The sequence below is a fragment of the Eulemur rufifrons genome, chromosome 29, assembly GCF_041146395.1.
Source record: "Eulemur rufifrons isolate Redbay chromosome 29, OSU_ERuf_1, whole genome shotgun sequence".
Classification (NCBI taxonomy): domain Eukaryota; kingdom Metazoa; phylum Chordata; class Mammalia; order Primates; family Lemuridae; genus Eulemur; species Eulemur rufifrons.
Window position 1 is genome coordinate 89,786,780 of NC_091011.1, and position 18,861 is coordinate 89,805,640.

Below are 18,861 nucleotides of genomic sequence, written 5' to 3' on the forward strand. Positions count from 1 at the left end.
TCAGTTGTTTTGGATTACATTTTCAATCCAGTGTACATAGTTAAAGAGTTGGGCATAGATGCCAACATCAGCTCTCAAAATACATCCATCTGCAAAAGACATGATCCCTTGAAGTATCCCATTGCAGACTGCCAGGGCAGCTGAGACTTCCTGCCAGAGAAAAGGAAACCGGGTTATCTTTCTGGCAAGATGAAAGGAGTAAAATGGGGAAATGAAGGCATTGAGAGTATGTTACCCTGCAGGGTTGCCTCCTTCCTGGCACGATTCCCATGCACATCATGTTGTCCCTGATGTTGTAGGTTTTATAGGCATCCCGACATTCACTTTGGGAGATTACAGAGACTTCCACAGTTTGCAGTAAATCAGGCTCCTTGGCTAAAGCAAAGAGAGAAGTGAAACTTAAGTGTTTTCTTAAGTATCAAGCCTTTTTATTCTTAAACCATGAATACGTTTTCTTAAAAAAAAAACATATTTCTCCTTCTACCATCAGACAGAAAAAGAGATCAAACACTGAGAGAAATCAGAACTGCAGCAGTGAGGACAGCCTGGGTACAGGAGATTATCAGACTAACAATTTCTCATGATGCAAATGTTTGTCTACTTGTACAAGTGATTAAATTCTTGGAAGTCAGATGAAAATATGACACATCCCTACAATGAAATGAAACAAATTGTTTTAAAATATTCTGGAATTTTAAACATTTAAAGGGTGTCCTCTGAGATGGAATTCTTAGAATTTGAAGGAATTTAGACATATCTAGCCCAGTTTCTCATCCGTCAGGTCAAAACACAACCAAGTGTCTGCTTAAAAATATCTCTACGAGTAATTTTCTTAAACTTAGATGACTAGTAAGCGGTAAAACTGGGATTTAAAACTGAGTTTTCTGATTCCTAATTCAAATTCTTTCCTTTATATAGATGGTCCACAAATACTGTGAATCGTGCACATTCATAACAAAGTTTCTTCAATCTGAAACAAACCGAGAACAATAAGAAGAAAGTAGCACCTGTATATGTGGTAGGTACTCCTGCCAAGGATTATTCTTTGGGAAGAAGTATTATATTTTGAGATTTTTTTTTTTAATGGAGATGTGTATTTACCTTAACGTCTTTATTTGAAAATAAGACATTAATTCTTGAAAAGAAAATGTTTGAGATACTTTGCTTTATTTTCTAATCCAATGATAATTTCATGGTTCCATCTTTCTTGTGGGGATACTTCCTTAGGGAATGCTTACTTAACTACTTCATAAACCAGGTCAAAATAAGCTGCATTTTTTTGGGTAACCATATGTTTTTTTGACCCAAGTGACATAACCCAGATGAATCAAACATACTGCTCACCAGAAGGACATTTGGCTACTTCCAAAAATCAAATTTACTCTCAAAGGACAAATAATTTCTAGTTCTCGATATATTCAAGAAAATATGCCCAAAGTCAGAAAGCATTTACTAAAGTGCAGTTTAAAAAGGATTGAGTAATGGCAACAATGTTAGAATAAGTGTATAACTCCCCTTGGCTTCTATAAGAAGAAAATAGAGATCGGTGAATGAATATAATCTGACACACTTGTTTAAAATGAATCTCCTTTCCATACTATGGTGTCTAGTATATGACGTTTATTATACATACTCAAATAAACTTACTCATGAGTAAAGTTGCATTAGTAATTCTTTGCAAGGGACTATGTCATCGTTATATTTTGCTTATAGGTAATCAACTCTCCTTCTCCAGGACTCACTACTATCTTAATTAACAGATACAGACAATTAATTAGTATTTGCATGAAAATTTTGGGATGGAGTAGCAGGCAGATGGGAATACAACTTAGAAAACAGAAAGACGCTCTAACTTGCTTAGTTTTTTCATGGAATCTGAAGTATGAGACATAAAAGAAAGCTTAGATAGAATATTTCATTTAGTAGTTTCAGATTATGTACAGAGGACTTCTACTAACAAAAATAATGGTAGCCTTCTGTCAATTTTCTGGAAAAAATGAGTGAATGTTTAGAATGCTATCAGTTAAAAATGTTTCTTTCAGAAATATTTTTCTTAAGGTTTTAAGTGTGTATTTCTATGACAATCTTTTGTAAGGTAGTTTCATCTGATTTAACACAATATTATGAATTTATCTTATGTTTAACACATTAATATTTACTATGTGACATTTCGAGGATTTAAGTTGCTTTATTGCCTGAAATGGTTTGAAAACATCCTGTATAGTGTTCTGTCCCATTTTATTTTATTTTATTGTTTTTTAAAATTTTATTTAGAGTTAAGGAAATAGAGGCTCCAAGGTGAAATGACCTGGGGTCATATAGCAAATTAGGGTTAGAATACAGATGTTTTCTTTCCACTAAATCCACTTCTATCATATAAGAAAGTAAAGATAATAGAATGATACAATGGGTAAAAAAAAAAAAAAAAAAAAAAAACTTTGAAGGACTCCTTCAGTGAGGTATAAGGAAAAGGAAAGGAGAGGAAAATAATAAATAAGAGGTTAGAAGAAAGCCTCAGTGGGCAGAATTGCAAAAGCCAGGAGTAGAGAAGGTATAGAAGCATGCCTGATTCTGACAGAAGAATGTTGTCCTGAAGTCAACAGACATCACATGTATCTTGAACTCACATATATCACATATGTTGTAGCTCCAGGTGGAAACATTGCACATACTGTTCACAGGGACAGGGTGGGAGGGCAGGTCGATCAGTTTCACATAGTCATTGAGTTCAACTTCTCTTTGCAGCTTTATTAACATGATGTCATAGTCAATAGAGGTGACTGAGAACTGTGGATGATAAATCAGCTTCTCATAGTCAAGCACCTGCAGGTGGCTTTCACTGAGGTCTGATGGGATTGTAACTCCAAATATCAACCGAAGCTTTCTGGAACAATATGGACATTAATGAGAAGATTTAACATAGATGGCTTCCCCATCCTCATGGGCCTTTATTATTCCTTCCCACAGACTTTTTAGTCTACCCTTGAACATGCTCCAGAGACTTTCCTAATTCCATTTAATTGGGAGATGGTCTCAGGCAGGGATTAAGGTCTGTGCCCAACATGAGAACCCAAAGAGTAAAGTGGCTTTGGGGGCTTGTCACTCACGGCAAGTTGCAGTGTGCAGCTGTGACCACCCACAGAGGGTGGATCAGGGCTCCAGCGCAGGGCAGGTAATCGGATTTCAGGTAGACCAAGTAGGGGGGAGTGTCGGCAAGCATGTAATCTGGATTGAAGGCCAAAACAACTGAAAATGAAGGCATGGACAAGCAGTTCTGAGGTTACTTAGTCATCATTAGAAAAGCTAAAGTCAAGCCATTTAATACAGTCCAAGTTTCCCCTGCCCTTTTCTCCAGCACCTTTGTCTGTAAACTAAATCTATAAAGTGACCTTGTTTTAAAACATGAAGAAAATGAAAAATGGTAGAAACACATCTGTTTCAAAAAGTAAAAGGTATTTGCCTTTTAAATGGGCAATAAATATTCTTCAAATTAAAATATAAACTTTTAAAAACTACTTTCCGCAATGCAGCGGGTTCTATGTTAAATCAATTCTTCTTCTTCTTTTTTTTTTTTTTTTTTACAATTTTTGCCAATTTTAGAATGCTGTGACAAATATTATCTTTTTGTCCCACAACAGCGCAAGGCAGAATGATATAAGTGCCATTACAAGAACCAACCAAATGCTAATGTAGTCTGAGGAGGAGGGAAATCATCCATTCACTCAACAAAAAAGCCACTAAGCACCTAGTATGAGCCAGGTGCTGTTGTAGGGACTTGGGCTATCTAGCGAACAAAACAGGTGTCTCTGCTCTCATATATTCCAGTGAGTGGAGACGTTCCATAACAATTAACGCAATACACAGCTAAACTATATAGTATGTTTGATGGTGATCACTGTTACGGGTGGGGGGGGGGGAAGAGAGTAGAGGGAAAGGTATTACCAGGATGCATGTGCACATGTGTGCGGTGAGGCCCCGTGCAGTCTCACATCAGCAGTCAGGGCAAACCTCACGGTGATGCTGAACAGTAACGTGAGGTCAGGGAAGTTCAATGGTCAGGTAGGTGCCTGGGGTAAGGAACCCCAGGCGGAGAAAACAGTTGGAGCAAGAGTCCTAGGCCTGTTTGAGTCATATTTCAGAGGCCAGGTGGCTGACCTGGCGTGAGTGAAAGGGAGCAGAGCAGGACAGGGGCCACCCAGGTAATAGAGGATTTTGTAGAGCATTATAAGAACTCGGATTTGTCTTCGGAATACGACGTGGAACAACTTCAGCGTTTTGTACTAAGGAATGAGGACAGTTTCCTTACTCTACACTTGTAGAGTGTAGCAAAATCGAAGCAGAGGGGCTTGCTAGGAGATTCATTTGATAATGCAGGCAAGAGATGATGGCTTGGACCACAGTGAGTGGTAGAGGTGGTGAGATGTGATTGCATTTGGGATAGGCTTAGAAGATAAAAGCCAGAAAGATTTTCCTAACAGAATGAATGTGGGGTGTGAGAGAAAGAGGATTTATGACCAACTCCAAGGTTCTTGCTGAGTAACCGGAACCATGCCAGGAGATATCTAACTCTCCAACATGTGGCCGTGCCTGCTGTTGTGCAGAGCGTCAATCAGACAGGAGTGGGTCCGGTATGAGGGTGTCAATGCCCATGCCTCCCCCAAAAGCACACAAGCAATCCGCCTGAGGTGGGGCAGGGAGGCTCTGTCACAGGAAGAAGCGTGGCAGGGACAGTGGCAGTGGTGAGGGACAGAGAACCAATGCTACACTTGAAGTCCAGGATGGTGCCTCTGGCCTTCCCCCAACTTTCATGCTCCCCCAGGGTTTCTCTTTGGCAAGCAGAGAGACAAACATGCAGACACTCACCAGGCAGGCTCAGGAGAGCCCAGAGGGGGAGGAACTTCATGATGATGTTGGAGGCCTTTCCAAGGAGCTTCAGCTCAGGATTTCTGGAAATCATGGAGAGGAGCGTGGGGAAAGGACTAAGTAAGATAAGGTGAGACGAGCTTCTAGGGGTGGAAAAAAGTGTCATTCGAATTCTTTCAGTGTCAGGGTTCAGTTTTAGAAAAGGTGCCCATCAGCCAGAGTAGGGGGTGGAGTCAGCTGTCAGAGGGATAAGAACAGAGGTCAGGGGACTCCGTCCCTGACACAGTAGAAAATGGTTCTGGAACTTCGAATTCTGCCCTCCCTCCTCAGGGAAGAAAGTACCTAACCTGAGAGAAGCAGAAGTTTACAATGTCTCCACAGCCTCCTCCTCTCGGGTCTCCTGTTTGTCAAGCTGTGACGCCAGGTCCCTCGCTGAGCTGTGTGTAGGAGACTGCCCCTCCTGTCTGTGTGATGCGCACCCTCGCTTGTGTGATGCCGGCATTTTTCTCCAGCGGACATAACCCAACCCTCTGCCTGACACTGAACTCCTCTTTGAAATACATTAGTCCTTTCCTTCATGTCACCATTCATCCATTTATTCATTGAACCAGCCAAAAAATAATTTATATGCTGTGTCTAACTGGTGCTAGGACCTGTGCTTGCTGTGGGGGATGCCTGAATTTAAAGACACCATTCCTGCCTTCAAAGAGCTTATGGACTAGTGAGAATGATAGATATTTAAGCAGACAGTTACAAAACAAAATATTCAAGGTATGCCACAGACTAGGCGAAAATATTTGCAAAACACATATCTGCTAAAGAATTTATATATAAGGAAATATTAAAACTCAACAATAAGAAAATGAACAACACAACTTTATAAGTGGGCCAAAGACCTGCACAGATACCTTACCAAATGTTTTAGTCCTCTTGGGCTGCCATAACAAAAGACCATGATCTGAGTGGCTGAAGCAACATATAGCTATTTTCTCATGGTTCTGTAGATTAGATTCCATGGTCAAAGCATTGGCAAACTCAGTTTCTGGTAAGAGCTCTCTTCCCAACTTGTGAAGGCCACCTTCTTGTGTCCACACATGGCCTTTCGTCTGCACACGCACAGAAAAAGAGAGAGAGACTGAGTTCTCTGGAATCACCTTATAAGGACACTAATCCTATCAGATCAAGGGCTCACTCTTCTAGGCTCATTTAACCTTAATTACTTTGGTAAAGGCCCCATATCCTAATATAATCACATTGGGGTTTAGATTTTCAAAGATATGAATTTTGCTATGAGGGTGGGGGGCAATTCAGTCTATAACACCAGGGAAGATGTACAGATGGCAAACAGCATGTGGACAGATTCTCATTATAAGATGTCATTGGGAATTACAAGTTAAAACAACAACGAGATGCCACTATACACCTAGAAGAATGGCTAAAATCCAAAACACTGACAACCACAGATGCTATCAAGGATGTGGAGCATCAGGAACTGATGCCGGTAGGAATTTATTGCTAATGGGAGTGCAAAACGGTACAGTTGCTTTATAAAGTAGTTTGGAAGTTTCTTACAAAGCTAAACATAGCCTTACCATATGATCCAGCAATCAGACTGGTATTTACCCAAATGATTTGAAAACATATGTCCACAAAAAAAGCCTACACATTAATGTCTATGGCAGTTTTATTCATAATTGCTAAATCTTGGGGGAAACCAAGATGTCCTTCAATAGGTAAATGGATAAACAAAGTATGACACATCCATATAATGAAATACTATTCAGAGATTTTAAGATTTAAAAAAAAATGAGCCATCAAGTCATGAAAAGACATGGAGAAAACTTAAATATGTATTGCTAAGCACAAGCATCTAGTCTGAAAATATTATATACTCTCTAATTCCAATTGTATGACATTGTGGATAAGACAAAACTATAGAGATAGTAAAATGAACAATGATTGCCAGGATTTGGGGAGGAGAGAGGGATGAATAGGTGGAGCCCAGGGGATTTTTAGGGCAATAAAATTATTTTATATGATACTGGAAGGGTGGACACAGGACATTATACATCTGTCAAAACCCATAAAATTGTATAACATAAAGAGTAAACCCTAGCATAAACTGTGGACATTAGCTGATAATAACATGCTAATACTTGTTCATCAACTGCAACAAATGTACCACACTCCTGCAAAGTGTCAGTTAAAAACAGATTTCTCAGTGGTGGAATCTAAGTGGTGGGCATGCATGTGCGCACTGTAAAATACTTTCAGCTTTGTTGCATGCTTGAAAATTTTCATAATAATATGATGGGGAAAAATTTAAAATTTGAGGTACGTGCCTCAGGGTTCAAGATGCTTTTCAGTATAGAAAGGAGTACCCAGGCATTGCCCTTGACCTGGGGCTTAGAGGCAAGGAGGGAGCTCTCGGGGTTAAAAGGAGAGAATAAAATAATCCAAGGAGAGGGAAGAGCTTCAGTCACAGCAAGAAGACACAAAAGGACACAGTGTGTTTGTGGAACTACACCCCGGTACAGGTGGGGAGTGTTAGGAGCTAGGTGAAGAAATAAAGAGGAATCCAGTGATGAAGGCTCACCCTGTAAGCCTTGCATAGGTCAGACTCACTAAGTCTTCATCAGGTAGGAGTTAACAAGCCAAGAATTCTGTTATTTGACAAAAACCCATTGAGTGTGATAGAGACAGACCACAGGCCCTATGTCTCTGCCCCATGGAATCGCTTTCTCTTGAATGTGGGCAGGACTCTGACTTGCTTCTAACTAGTAGAATGTGGCTAAGATTAATGGAGTGTCACCTACATGATTATGTTACTATATAACAGCATATTCTCTCTCTCTCTCTCTCTCTCTCTCTCTCTCTAGCATGCACCAGAGAGATTCTCTCTGCTGGTTTGGTGAGGTAGCAGGTGTGTTGAGCAGGCCCAGGTGTTGGCAGCCTCTATGACCAAGGACAGTCTGAGGACCTGAGAGCAGCTTTCAGCTGACAGCGAGCAAAAATCCAGGCCCTGTACTACATAAACATAAGGAAATGGATTCTGCCAACAACCTGAATAAGTGCCAGAGCAGATTCTGCCCTTGCTGCCTTGTTAGACTCTAAGGAGGGGACCCAAGTTCTGCCTGGACTCTTCATCCATGGAAACTGTGAGATGATAAATGTATACTGTTTGAAGCCATTAAATTTGTGGTGATGCTTTTACACAGCAATAGAAAACTAATACAAATGCACTCTGTGTGCTGGCACTTATGATTTCATGGTAAGGGAGATGAGAATCTTGTTCTCAGACATCCTAAAGTCTCATGAAGAAGACATGTAACACAAGTTACCATGATGAATGTCACAATGTGGGAGGTAAAGAAACATGCAGGAGGGGCCCTAACGTAAGGGACAGAAGACCTCCTTGAGCCTTGAAGGATGAGTAGAATTGAGGAGAGAGGCCTGCAAGGAGACGCCAACAGGAGGATCCTACAGAACAGACCTTTCAAGAGTTGTCCCGTAAGAACTGCCTGCCAAGGAGACGGGGAGGCAACCAGAGAGTGGCTCGAGGCAGCGTCCCTGAGTTCTGTTTTTAGATGATCGAGGTGAGATATGCTTAAATGATGACAGGAAGAAGCAATAGATAGGGAAACTGGAAATACAAGGAAGTAGAGAGAAGCAACAGAGCAAGTTCATGAGGAAGTCAGGGGCATGGGGTCCATGTCACCACGTCACAAGTGGATGTAGAGCCCTCTTTTCCACTGTAGCAGAAACGGTGAATAGAAAAAAAGGAAGGAGGAAAAAAATAGATGTTTCCACGTTTGGCGATGGCAGGTTGAGCAGAGTGGCTTGATGGTTTCAACCTCCCTCTACTCCTCCGCCAGAGGTCATCTGCCGGAAGTGAGCACTGAAAGTCTGAGGAGAGAGGAGGGGGTCTGAAATCGCTACTGTGGAGAATTACACAGACCACTGACTTGGATGGCGTGGGATGGTCAGTAAGTGCTGAAGACACAAACCGAGAATTACAAGAAGTGATCAGCTGGGCACTTTATAAAAAACTCTGGCACAAGTACAGATGTGATTCATTAACGGGGCAGGGACTCGGAGACAGGAAGGGGGCATGAGCATGTGGCTGCAAGACCAGCAAACGCGGGGCCTGCAGTGTGGATGGGGCCGCAGACTACTGGGAATCGAGGCACATTTGAATTACACGGCCTCAGCGTCTGGTTTTGAGAACAGAGACAATTTTTGCATATGGGTCAGAACAAGCTGCAGGTCTTAGCCACAGCCAAGCTCTGTTTTTATTTTATTTATTTTTAAATTTATTTTTGCTTTAGGAGAAGAGAAAATACATCCAGGCTCAGAGTATATCAATGTCCAAAAACCAACCCACCTCTGCAGCCTTAACAGATATCCTGGATTCACTGCGTCTCACTTGGGATGTCCCCAAACCTCCTCACGCCTTCCCTAGCCAGTTTCTAGCTCCATCTCACTGGTCCTGTCTGTCCATTTATGCTCTTTAGAACAGAAGCTCCCCACGTCATATTGACCCTCTCCTACATGTCGCTCCATGGTCCTCATATATCATTCAAACCCCCAACTTGTGGGTCACTCAGAGTCCTTAACTGTCTTTGTTTTTCAGTATCTTGGACAGTGGGTCTGGGATGCTGCACAGCTCCATGCGGAACGCACAGCTGTTCCCAGTAGCAGAGAGCCCTCCCGAAGCCTGCAGCTAACCAGTCAGTGGGGGACTCCTACTTCTCAGTTACTCCCCAGATAGCCTCTGAGCTCCAGATCCTTGACTCCAGCTGCCTGCTAGAGATCGCCACCTGTACGTCCTTCCAGGATCTCAGATATGGCAGGTGGCACCTCTCCTCAGTGCCTGGTGCACAAATGCACTGATTATCCTCGGATTCTCTGTTACAATCCCTGTCTACACAGTTGTCCAAGTCAGAAACTTTGGAGTTATCCCTGACACCTCCCTTTCTTTTTCTTCCCACAGGCAGTAGATCCAGATCTTACAGAGGTTGCTTCTTTAGCATCTCTCAATTCAGAAATCTGACAATGTTGTGTTTACTAGGAAGGCTTTGACGACACCGCCTCCAATGCCTAAGAGATCATCTGGATTCCTTTCTAGGGCAGGGCAGGCCCTGCATCACCCTGAGTTTGGCTTCCTGTATAAAACTCATTTTTTGTTACATTCTTTCTCCTCTACAAATTATTTTCTACCCTCTAGTATTACTTGTTTACATATATTCTCCAGAACATGCCACACTATTATATGCCTTTTTTGCCCCTTAGTAAACTATGCCTTCAGTTTTACAGTCTCCTCCCATGACTCATCTGCCTCTTTGGTGATACCTGTCCTGACTCCACCACCCAGAGTGTTTTATTAGTATCTTATTCTCTCGTGGAGCTTCTTGCTCATCTCTGTTGTCACAGGTATTATAATTGGATACCTGACGGCAAAGGTCACGTCGTACCCACTCACGTGTCCCTAGCAAATGCAGTGCCTCCTAAGCAGCTGGCAGTTCAATAATTTTTGAATGAATGAATAAAGGAATGAATGCATGGTGGGGATGTTGCTAAATTCCTTGTCATTTTCAAAGTTTGCATGGTAGAGACAGCAGGCACCATGGCATGGGTGCTTAGTGGCGTTGTTTTTATTGGATCCTTTCTCTTTGGATTTTGTTGAAGAATAAGAAAGATGAAAACCACTGTGCATCCTGTGTAGAGATGATGCAGAGAGATGGCACTGAGGGCACGGGGGACAGAGGCGCCTCAGTGGGTGTCTATGATCTGTAGGATCCATCTTCCATAGTTGTGAACACTTGTGAAGAATCCTTCACTTCCCAGGGTGACACTTCCTTTTGCCCAGGACAAGATGCCATGTAACCTGCCACTGCAGACGGCTGGAGCAGCTGAAACTTCCTTTTAGAGAGACAGATCAGGAGGTCAATGAGGCTTTGTCCTCATGGAACAAGAGTAAATCCCAAGAAGTGGCACATGACAGTAGCAAAACCATCTAAGGGTGTGGACTTATTTTTCTTGAGAGGTGAAAACCCTCTCTTCACATCTACATAAGTCTCACCTCTCTGGGTTAAAGCTTCACCCAACCTGAGTGCAAGCAGGAATAGGACAGATCCTTCTACCCCAAATCTCTCCTGCTGTAACAGGAGGGAAAGGAAAGTGTTTACAAACCCAGAGATGAGCAGGGAGGGGAAAGGGACTTCAGTTCTCTGCTCCTCTCTCTAGGGAGGACTTTTTGGGTGAGTGTCCTTTGATTCTCCACTGTCACCCCTCTCACCCACATGCCCCATGCTGTCCTCCTGGATGGAGGGGAGAATACCTTATGTTTAGACATGGTGCTTAGAGGTTGTCCCACACACATGACGGTCAGTGCCAGTATATTCTGGAGTCTATCCTGGCAGTCGTGAAAGGGAAGAGAGTATTGCTTTATCCATGTCAGGATGTCAGGGTCATTGACTGTGGGAAAGAGAAGACAATTAAACTTCAGAGTTACTCTCCTCATCACAAGAGCTCTTGTGATCAACTTCTATTGTGTAAATAAATTAATTTCTGAGAATATTCAGCCTGGCTAGCAGCTGATATTCTGTCCTTGTTGGGGTTCCTAGTGCAGTAATCTCTACTGAATGTGGAGAAGTGGGTTCACAAATCCTCTTCCACGAGGCATCCAATCTACAGTTCTTTCTGTATTATGCATAATTGATGAAACCTTGAAAAAACTGTAAGAAAATTATGACTGACCACAAGGAGAAAGAGACAGTAACAAAGCCATTGTCTCGAGAACCATGCCCCCACTGCTTTTGAACATCTACTTTATCCTCATTGCATTTAATCATAAAGGCAGAAACTATTTTTAGTATGTATAAAACTTCTTTTTAAATTAGACTATTTATAAATGGATTATTTATGAGTATTTGTATGTGTGTGTATGCATATATATATATTTTACCCTAAGTGGTCATATTTTCACCTCCATTATAGTGATTGTTATTATACTATCATCTTCAGGATGCAGGAACTCTAACCAAGGTATTATGTAATTTTAATCTCTGGTAGAGAGTAGCAAGGAGGAAGAAAACAAAAAATTGACCAGGCCGGGCATGGTGGCTCACACCTGTAATCCCAGGACTCCGGGGGCCGAGGCGGGAGGATCGCTCGAGATCAGGAGCTCGAGACCAGCCTGAGCAAGAGCAAGACCCCGTCTCTACTAAAAATAGAAATAAATTAGCTGGGCAACTAAAAATATACAGAAAAAATTAGCCAGGCATGGTGGCACATGCCTGTAGTCCCAGCTACTCAGGAGGCTCAGACAGAAGGATCGCTTGAGCCCAGGAGTTTGAGGTTGCTGTGAGCTAGGCTGACGCCACAGCACTCTAGCCCAGGCAACAGAGTGAGACTCTGTCTCAAAAAAAAAAAAAAAAACAAAATTAAAATTGACCAGAGATTGCTCAAGCTAATATAAAATATGTGTAACAAGCTAGGATAAAGTAACTTGTTACTTGAAATAATGAATTCCTAATAAATATTGGTAGCCCTGCACCAGAGAGCTTGCAGAGGTATAGTTTGCCACCATGATTCTGACATGCAGAGCCTATACAATAAAACCTTTGTATAGTTTTATTTTTGTTTTCAAAGGGTATGTAATTAATTACTTTTGTAAAGTATGATGCAGTTACTTTGAATAAGACTTATAAAGTCAAGGACAAAAATCTTACAAGTTGAAATTTATTCAGAAAATATATTCACTTAGATGTCCAGGTGCTTTGCTTCTAAATTGAAAATTGAAGTTGCAAAGTACTGAGAATATAAAAGTGTATGCTTTTTATTTGATTTTATAAAACAGATCAATTTTAAAAGTTCCCTTTTTTTTAATTTGTTTTTACAGAACAGATTGTTCTGTAGCCGCCAGAGAAGGATTTAACCCTGATTAATAGATCCAGGACCACGCGCCTGAGTGAACATAGCTTTTGCGAGTCAATCAATCAATGTTGGCTGTCACTTCTTAAATCAGCCAATCAGGGACAGATATTCTCCTATAAACACATCTCAGAGCACCAACCAATCAACAGCAAGCTCACTGAAGAATTGAATAGATCCATACCATGGCTCTACAGATGATGTAACCCTTATACCTTGGAAAGGTCTCCAATCCCTCATCTCCAGACTTCCCACAAACCCCACATACTAATCAGTACTCTGCTCTGCTTGGCGGGACTATGCCTGGTCAGTATTGCTCTGCCTTGTATAACAAGCAATAGATTTAGCTTTATCATTTTATTTCAGATATCAAGAGGTGGTATCCTCATCCTTTGACAATACCTAAAGAGAGCATCGCAGTTATTAACAGCTGCATGAAGTAACAGCCAACAGGAACAAACAAATGCATTAGAAAGCAGCTTTCTTAATAAAGCACCCTTGATGAGACAGGTTCCCACGGAGACCAGGTCTCTCTGCTCATCCCAGTTATAGCTCTCGGGGGAGAAGACGTGTGCCTACAACATGGGCTGTGACTATTTTCCCCACGACGCTTATCAGGCCAGAGAGAGACCAACAGTATGTCATAATAATCCATTTTCCTACGGACGCTCAAGTCTCCACCTCTGATCTGAGCAGGAACACTCAGGTGTAGCAGTACTACGAGTAGCCCTCGCTGCAGGGAAACAGCTCTGGTGACAGGACGGGTGGTTCACTCAACCATCCTCTTGTCTCCCAGGATCCACTAGAAGGAATGGATCACCATGTCTTTGCACATATGTTGGCTTCTCTGCGGCAGCAGTGGGAAACCTCCTCTGTTACCTCACTACATCACATTTTGTTTTTATTTTTCCCACTTCTCTTTTATTAATTGCATGATGAGTATTCAACAACTGTCAATGAGTAGGCCACCCTCCTGCTTGATGCCTTGGTACTGTCTTTGTGCATATCCTAGACTCCTATTTTCCCACCTTTATTTCAATTCAGTTCCCTGGATCTGGTCTGGAGTATTCCAGAGATATAACAATTTCTGCCTGCTCCATTTGATGGTGTCATAGTAGCTGCCCTTATCAGTCTCTTTCAGTATTATCTTTGACCTGCAGTCATGGTAGTATGAGGTCCTGGCTCTTCCCTCTAAGGTCAGGGAACCATACCTCATACACCTATTTTGTCAAGTACATCCCACCACATTTTTTTCCAAGTTCCAACCTGCTCAGGATAAAGAACTCAGGGTCAAATACTTACGGTTTTTATCTTCATTCCAGGTCCAGGTTGGGATAAAGCAGGACTCATTAAACGTTATGGGTTCCAAGGCTATGGCTATAGTTCCCACGACTTTGTTGACTGTAGCAGGCTCGGACAATTTGATCATCATCAGGTCATTTTCCAGAGTTTGTGCGTCAAAGTCGGGGTGGGGCACAGTCAATGAGTAATTTCGTATCTGCTCCTGCTTATTTTTGGTGCTGGGTTGATAAACTCCCAGTCGGATTTTAACACTTCAGAAGAAAGAGGGCAGGGAGATGAGAAAGAAGAGAATCATAGAACGCCAGACTACAAGAAATGTTCCAGGCCGCCTTCTCCAATAATCTTAATTTTATTTCTTAACCTGAGAAGTAAATTTGCCTGCTCTTGTCTGAAAAATAATAAATATAGTTTACAGGATTGTTGTATTAGAGACATGGATTTGGTAAAACCTGACATGGTGTCTAGGCACCTAAAACACATCAGTAGAGTCTAGTTATTATCATTAAGATTCAGATCATCTGAACTAGCAGGTATTAGAGATGGCACTGCCATCGTTATTCCAGAGCTCCTTGTCTATACTACACTGCCTCGAGCAACCCTTGAGCAAGTATGTAGTGCTCACGGTTTCTGAGTATTCCTGAGCCTGCTGCAGCTCTTCTCAGGCCCGTAGCATTTGTATTTGCCACGTGTTGCCTACGTTGATCTTAGACTTGAAAGACTATTAGTCGTCTGCCAGGACTCCCAGTTACCATTTTGCATTAAATTCCCTGGACAAATTCAGAACCAACCACCTCCATCGCCAGGAGTCCAGGCATGTAAGATTTACAAGAGCTATTTCCTGCCAAAAGCAGTGCATGTGTTAGATGTGGATGAGAGAAAGAATACCTGATTTTCCAATTCCTATTCTGAAAGGACTTGAACAGCTTGAACAGTCTTTATCTCCTAGATATCTCCCATATTGCGCAGAGCAGAGGTTCAATCGTGTTGAACTGAACTGTTTTGAACAACCAGATGGCTGAGAGTTCCGAGTCTGATATGACCCTTGTATGCACCTTAAATTGTGAGCGGGTCTTAGTCACACAACACAGTCTCACACACAGCAGAAACCCTGAGATTTGCAAGGGATGGCTTTTTATTGTACAGTGTCTCTTTATCCTTCTACAGTTACCCGCATGACATGGCTTTTACCTAACTCTTCAACCTCATCCTAGGATCATCCCCCTACTCAGCCAACACTGATTTCCCAAATACCCTAAAATGTTTGCTACTTCAGGGACTATCTGAATATTGTTCCCTCGGCCTGGAGTGTCCCCTAGGCTTTCTTCATTTAGCTGTCTCCTTCCCTTCCCGTTGGTCTCACCTCTTAAGAGGATAAACATGACCACCATAACTAAAGTAGATCTCATTTCATCCCCCTATGTTACAGCTTGCCGTTCTTTTTGTGCTTTACTTTTAGCCGTTTATTTGCTTTGGCTTACTCCTTCTACCGGAATATAAGCTCCATGACGAAAAACTTTTTTACCACCTTGTCACCTTGCCGTTTTCTCAGTGTATTAAGCAGCCCTTACTTTCTAGTAAATGTTTAAATACGTATTGACAAATGAATATTGTTACTCCCCATGAGAGTCTTCTGACATCTTCCTGTTGGTCTCCTCTTAAACTGCCCGAATGTGTATTCTATTCCCCATTTGGAAGAAGATTCTATCTTTTCCTGAGCCTTCTAATTTCCTTAAAAACTTGCTGGGATGCTTCACCAGACCTGCTTTCATTCGAATAGACCCGTCCCAGCTCCCACGAGTGAAGGTATACTTACGGCGGGCGGCAGTGAGCGGCTGTCAGTACCCACTTGGGGTGAATGAGAGACCCCACGCAGGGTTCCGGGCTGGACTGCAGATACACCATATACGGAATATTAAAATCTTCTTCCAAGTCCAAGTTATCTTTAGGAATTTTGGAAAATTTGGACAGAACGGCTCCTGGAAGAATGAAGGGATCGTAGGTGGAAAGAGAGACAGAGATTGAGAGGCTAGAACTGGCTGGCGTAGTTCTCTTTAACCTAAGGTTTTCAAAGATACTATTGATGTCTGCCATTTATTTTTAATGTTTTTTAAAACTAGAGGAAATCATGCATGTAACCTAAGCTATACGCAGTAAGAGAACTGACACGTATCTTTGCTGAGATGGAATTACAGTAAAGTTCTATGAAACTAATACATGGGCTCATCTCACGCGGATCAGAAACTCCGAATGACAGAGCTATTAAATATATGTTACAAAAATGAAAAAGATAAATGACTATTTTAAAAACATTCTTTTTTAAAATGAACTTTTGCCAAGAATGGGGATAAAAAATTAAATACTGCCTGACTTTGGTGGTACAGGGCATGGAAAAGCTTGGACCTTGCAGAGAGCCCTGACCAGCCCACCCTCCTCTCCCGGCCCACGTGCTCTAACGTTCACCTGCACGGGGAAGGGGAGGTGGCTGTGCAGGAAAAGTGGCGACCTAGGAAATCACGTGCTCGGGAGCTTGATGAGAGGGTCGCGGGAAAGGGCAGGGCATTGGTCGTGAGTGTGCCCTGGCAGGTTCACAGACCTCGGAGGGGCTCAGAGATCACGTGGGCAGGATAAGATGCGCATCGAGAGGGCTGCTTTTGTTTCCTTCCACAGTTAATTTTCTAAAAGCCCTTCACTTCCCATGTCCTTAGCTGTGGCTGGCTACTTCTCTTTCCAAATCCTCATACACTGCCTTGGTTCCCACCCTAGACAGAGACAAGGCCCCAGACTCTCACCGGCTACGCTCACGAGAGCGAAGATGAGATAGCCCTTCATGGCAGGCTGTGACCGCGCCAGCCGCAGACAAGTTGGTCAAGAACTGTCCCAATCTTTAGTTCAAGAGTCCTTGGCAATAGCAGCTGCGGGAGAAACACTAATTGTGGAGTGAGGAGAGACACAAGGATCTTAGAGCAGTCTACAAACTAGTCCTTATCAAGACTCAATTATGTCAGTTACGTAAGACATCAGTGGGGTCTGTCTCTGATGTGAGTGAAAGAGGGAAAGAAACAGACCAAGCCAAGGTCCTGGTGCCTCCTCTCTGATCCTACAAATCTCCCCAGGAGCCATTATGTACCTGCTGGCATTTCCCTCCCCTCTCTGTGACATAGGCTTTCTTTGTTGTCTCCGCCTCCCCCTGTGACTTAAACCTCACTCCCTGCCCTCCCCTACCATCTGCCTTCTTCCAAAGAGTCCCTCTGCTATTCCCAGATACTCACAGAACATTGGGGTATGAAATGCATTTAATAAATCCTGCTTTTTTTATCTTATTCATTTTAATGATGAGGAAGTTGTGATCCTCTTGGAAGTTAGTGGCAAAGTCAGCCCTCAGAACTGAGTCTCTAGATTCCCTGTGACAAGGTTGAACTTCACCTGAGCTCTGTACTTCCAGAAAACAGCCATGGTTAAGAAATCCCACCTCCCCTTTGTGTTCTGGGATATTAATTACCACCGAGAACCACCCTTCCTGTATGATTGAGGACTCTGTCCACTCTTTCTCATGACTCCCAGCAGACTTTGGATGGTTCCCCTGTTTACTGGTGACAGGTTGAACACAGACCTTTCCTCTTTTGCCTGCTCCTGTCAACAAGGCCAGATGTGGACCCTCCAACTCCCCATTCTTTGTTGCATGGATGATTAGAATTAGAATGGTTTGTCTCCTTGAAACTAGCTATACTCAGAAATAAACATGTCCTAAATAGTCAACTGACTGAGACTCCCCCTGATTTCAAAACAACCCCAACTGTAAATCTCCCCACGTATAACTTGTCTATTCCTCCCTATAATAGTCTAAGGAAAAACCACCCTGCCAAGATACTACAATCTTCAGATCTGAGATGCTCTCCTATTGGAATGGTCTGAATTAAAACTAACTTCTTACTAGTTTGGTTTTTGTCTTTTGCATCCGTTACTCTTTCCAAATCTACCACATTCCTTTTTGATAAGTTAACCTTACATTTTAACTTCCTGACCTTGGCCAAGAAATAGTTACTAAGTAGCAGTTCAATCCCACATTTTATAAAGAGCAGATTGAACAAATGCAAAACATACAGAACTGAACTGGCCGCTGTCAGAGTAATTAAAGAGCTGATCAGTTATAGAAGTCCAAAAAAATAACATTCCTCTATCTGTAAAAAATATCTGCAAACTTAGTTCTTCTAAAATTTAATTATTAACTTAAAACATGTCATCTGGATGTTCCCTAGTCCTCTAAACTTCTGGGGCTAACATTTCTTTAGTATCCAAAATTTTAAAAATATTAATAATTATAATAATAAAGTCAGCATTTATTGAGATTTTATCACATATTAAGCACTATGTTATACATCCTCTATGTGTAACCCAGTTTATCCTTCATAACAGATCTATAAGTTAGATATCATTATTATTCTCTTTCTCCTAATGAGAAAGCTGAAACTCTTTAAGGTTAAAAATCTTGCTCACAATCACAAAGCTTGAAACCCTCAACCCACGACATTTCCGGAAGTCTTTCCAAAGATTTACCTGGTAGAAATGGGACTTATTTCTGTTAGTCTCTTTAGTCTGCTTTGTCCCAGCACTCAAAACCAGCTGCATCTGCTTCATGTCTTAATTCACCACTAAGCCACCACTGGGGTGCACCCCGGGCCAGTGTTGAAGCTCATATAACCATCATGTTGATTCATTCTCCAAAGCAGATTCAACACTAAAACACAATAGCAAAAGTAAAAG

General features: G+C 42.1%; 2 protein-coding genes across 2 annotated transcripts; both read right to left on the reverse strand.

Annotated features, from left to right (window-relative positions):
- On the reverse strand, nt 1-4,903 carry PRSS58 (serine protease 58). The gene is made up of 5 exons (XM_069461283.1): nt 4,864-4,903; nt 3,108-3,246; nt 2,628-2,884; nt 236-375; nt 1-150 (listed from the first exon to the last, which is right to left on the reverse strand). Exons 1-5 carry the CDS (start codon nt 4,901-4,903, stop codon nt 1-3), a joined length of 726 nt encoding a protein of 241 aa, XP_069317384.1.
- A 5,732-nt stretch (nt 4,904-10,635) lies between these two features.
- On the reverse strand, nt 10,636-16,017 carry LOC138377102 (serine protease 58-like). The gene is made up of 4 exons (XM_069461814.1): nt 15,914-16,017; nt 14,101-14,351; nt 11,204-11,340; nt 10,636-10,785 (listed from the first exon to the last, which is right to left on the reverse strand). The coding sequence occupies exons 1-4, from the start codon at nt 16,000-16,002 to the stop codon at nt 10,636-10,638; spliced, it is 627 nt and encodes a 208-aa protein (XP_069317915.1). The 5' UTR covers nt 16,003-16,017.
- Nucleotides 16,018-18,861: the final 2,844 nt, after the last annotated feature.

Bases quoted from the DNA above. Each gene is read 5' to 3' on its own strand.
- PRSS58 (XM_069461283.1), bottom strand. From the start codon at position 4,903: ATGAAGTTCCTCCCCCTCTGGGCTCTCCTGAGCCTGCCTG. The intron at 3,247-4,863 runs GTGAGTGTCTGC...CTTCATTTTCAG, and splicing joins GGCTCTCCTGAGCCTGCCTG to TTGTTTTGGCCTTCAATCCA. The intron at 376-2,627 runs GTGAGTTCAAGA...TCTTTGCTTTAG, and splicing joins CTACAACATATGTGATATAT to CCAAGGAGCCTGATTTACTG.
- LOC138377102 (XM_069461814.1), bottom strand. From the start codon at position 16,002: ATGGTGTATCTGCAGTCCAGCCCGGAACCCTGCGTGGGGTCTCTCATT. The intron at 14,352-15,913 runs GTAAGTATACCT...TTTCTTCTGAAG, and splicing joins GCCGCTCACTGCCGCCCGCC to TGTTAAAATCCGACTGGGAG. The intron at 11,341-14,100 runs GTAAGTATTTGA...TCTTTCCCACAG, and splicing joins CTGGAATGAAGATAAAAACC to TCAATGACCCTGACATCCTG.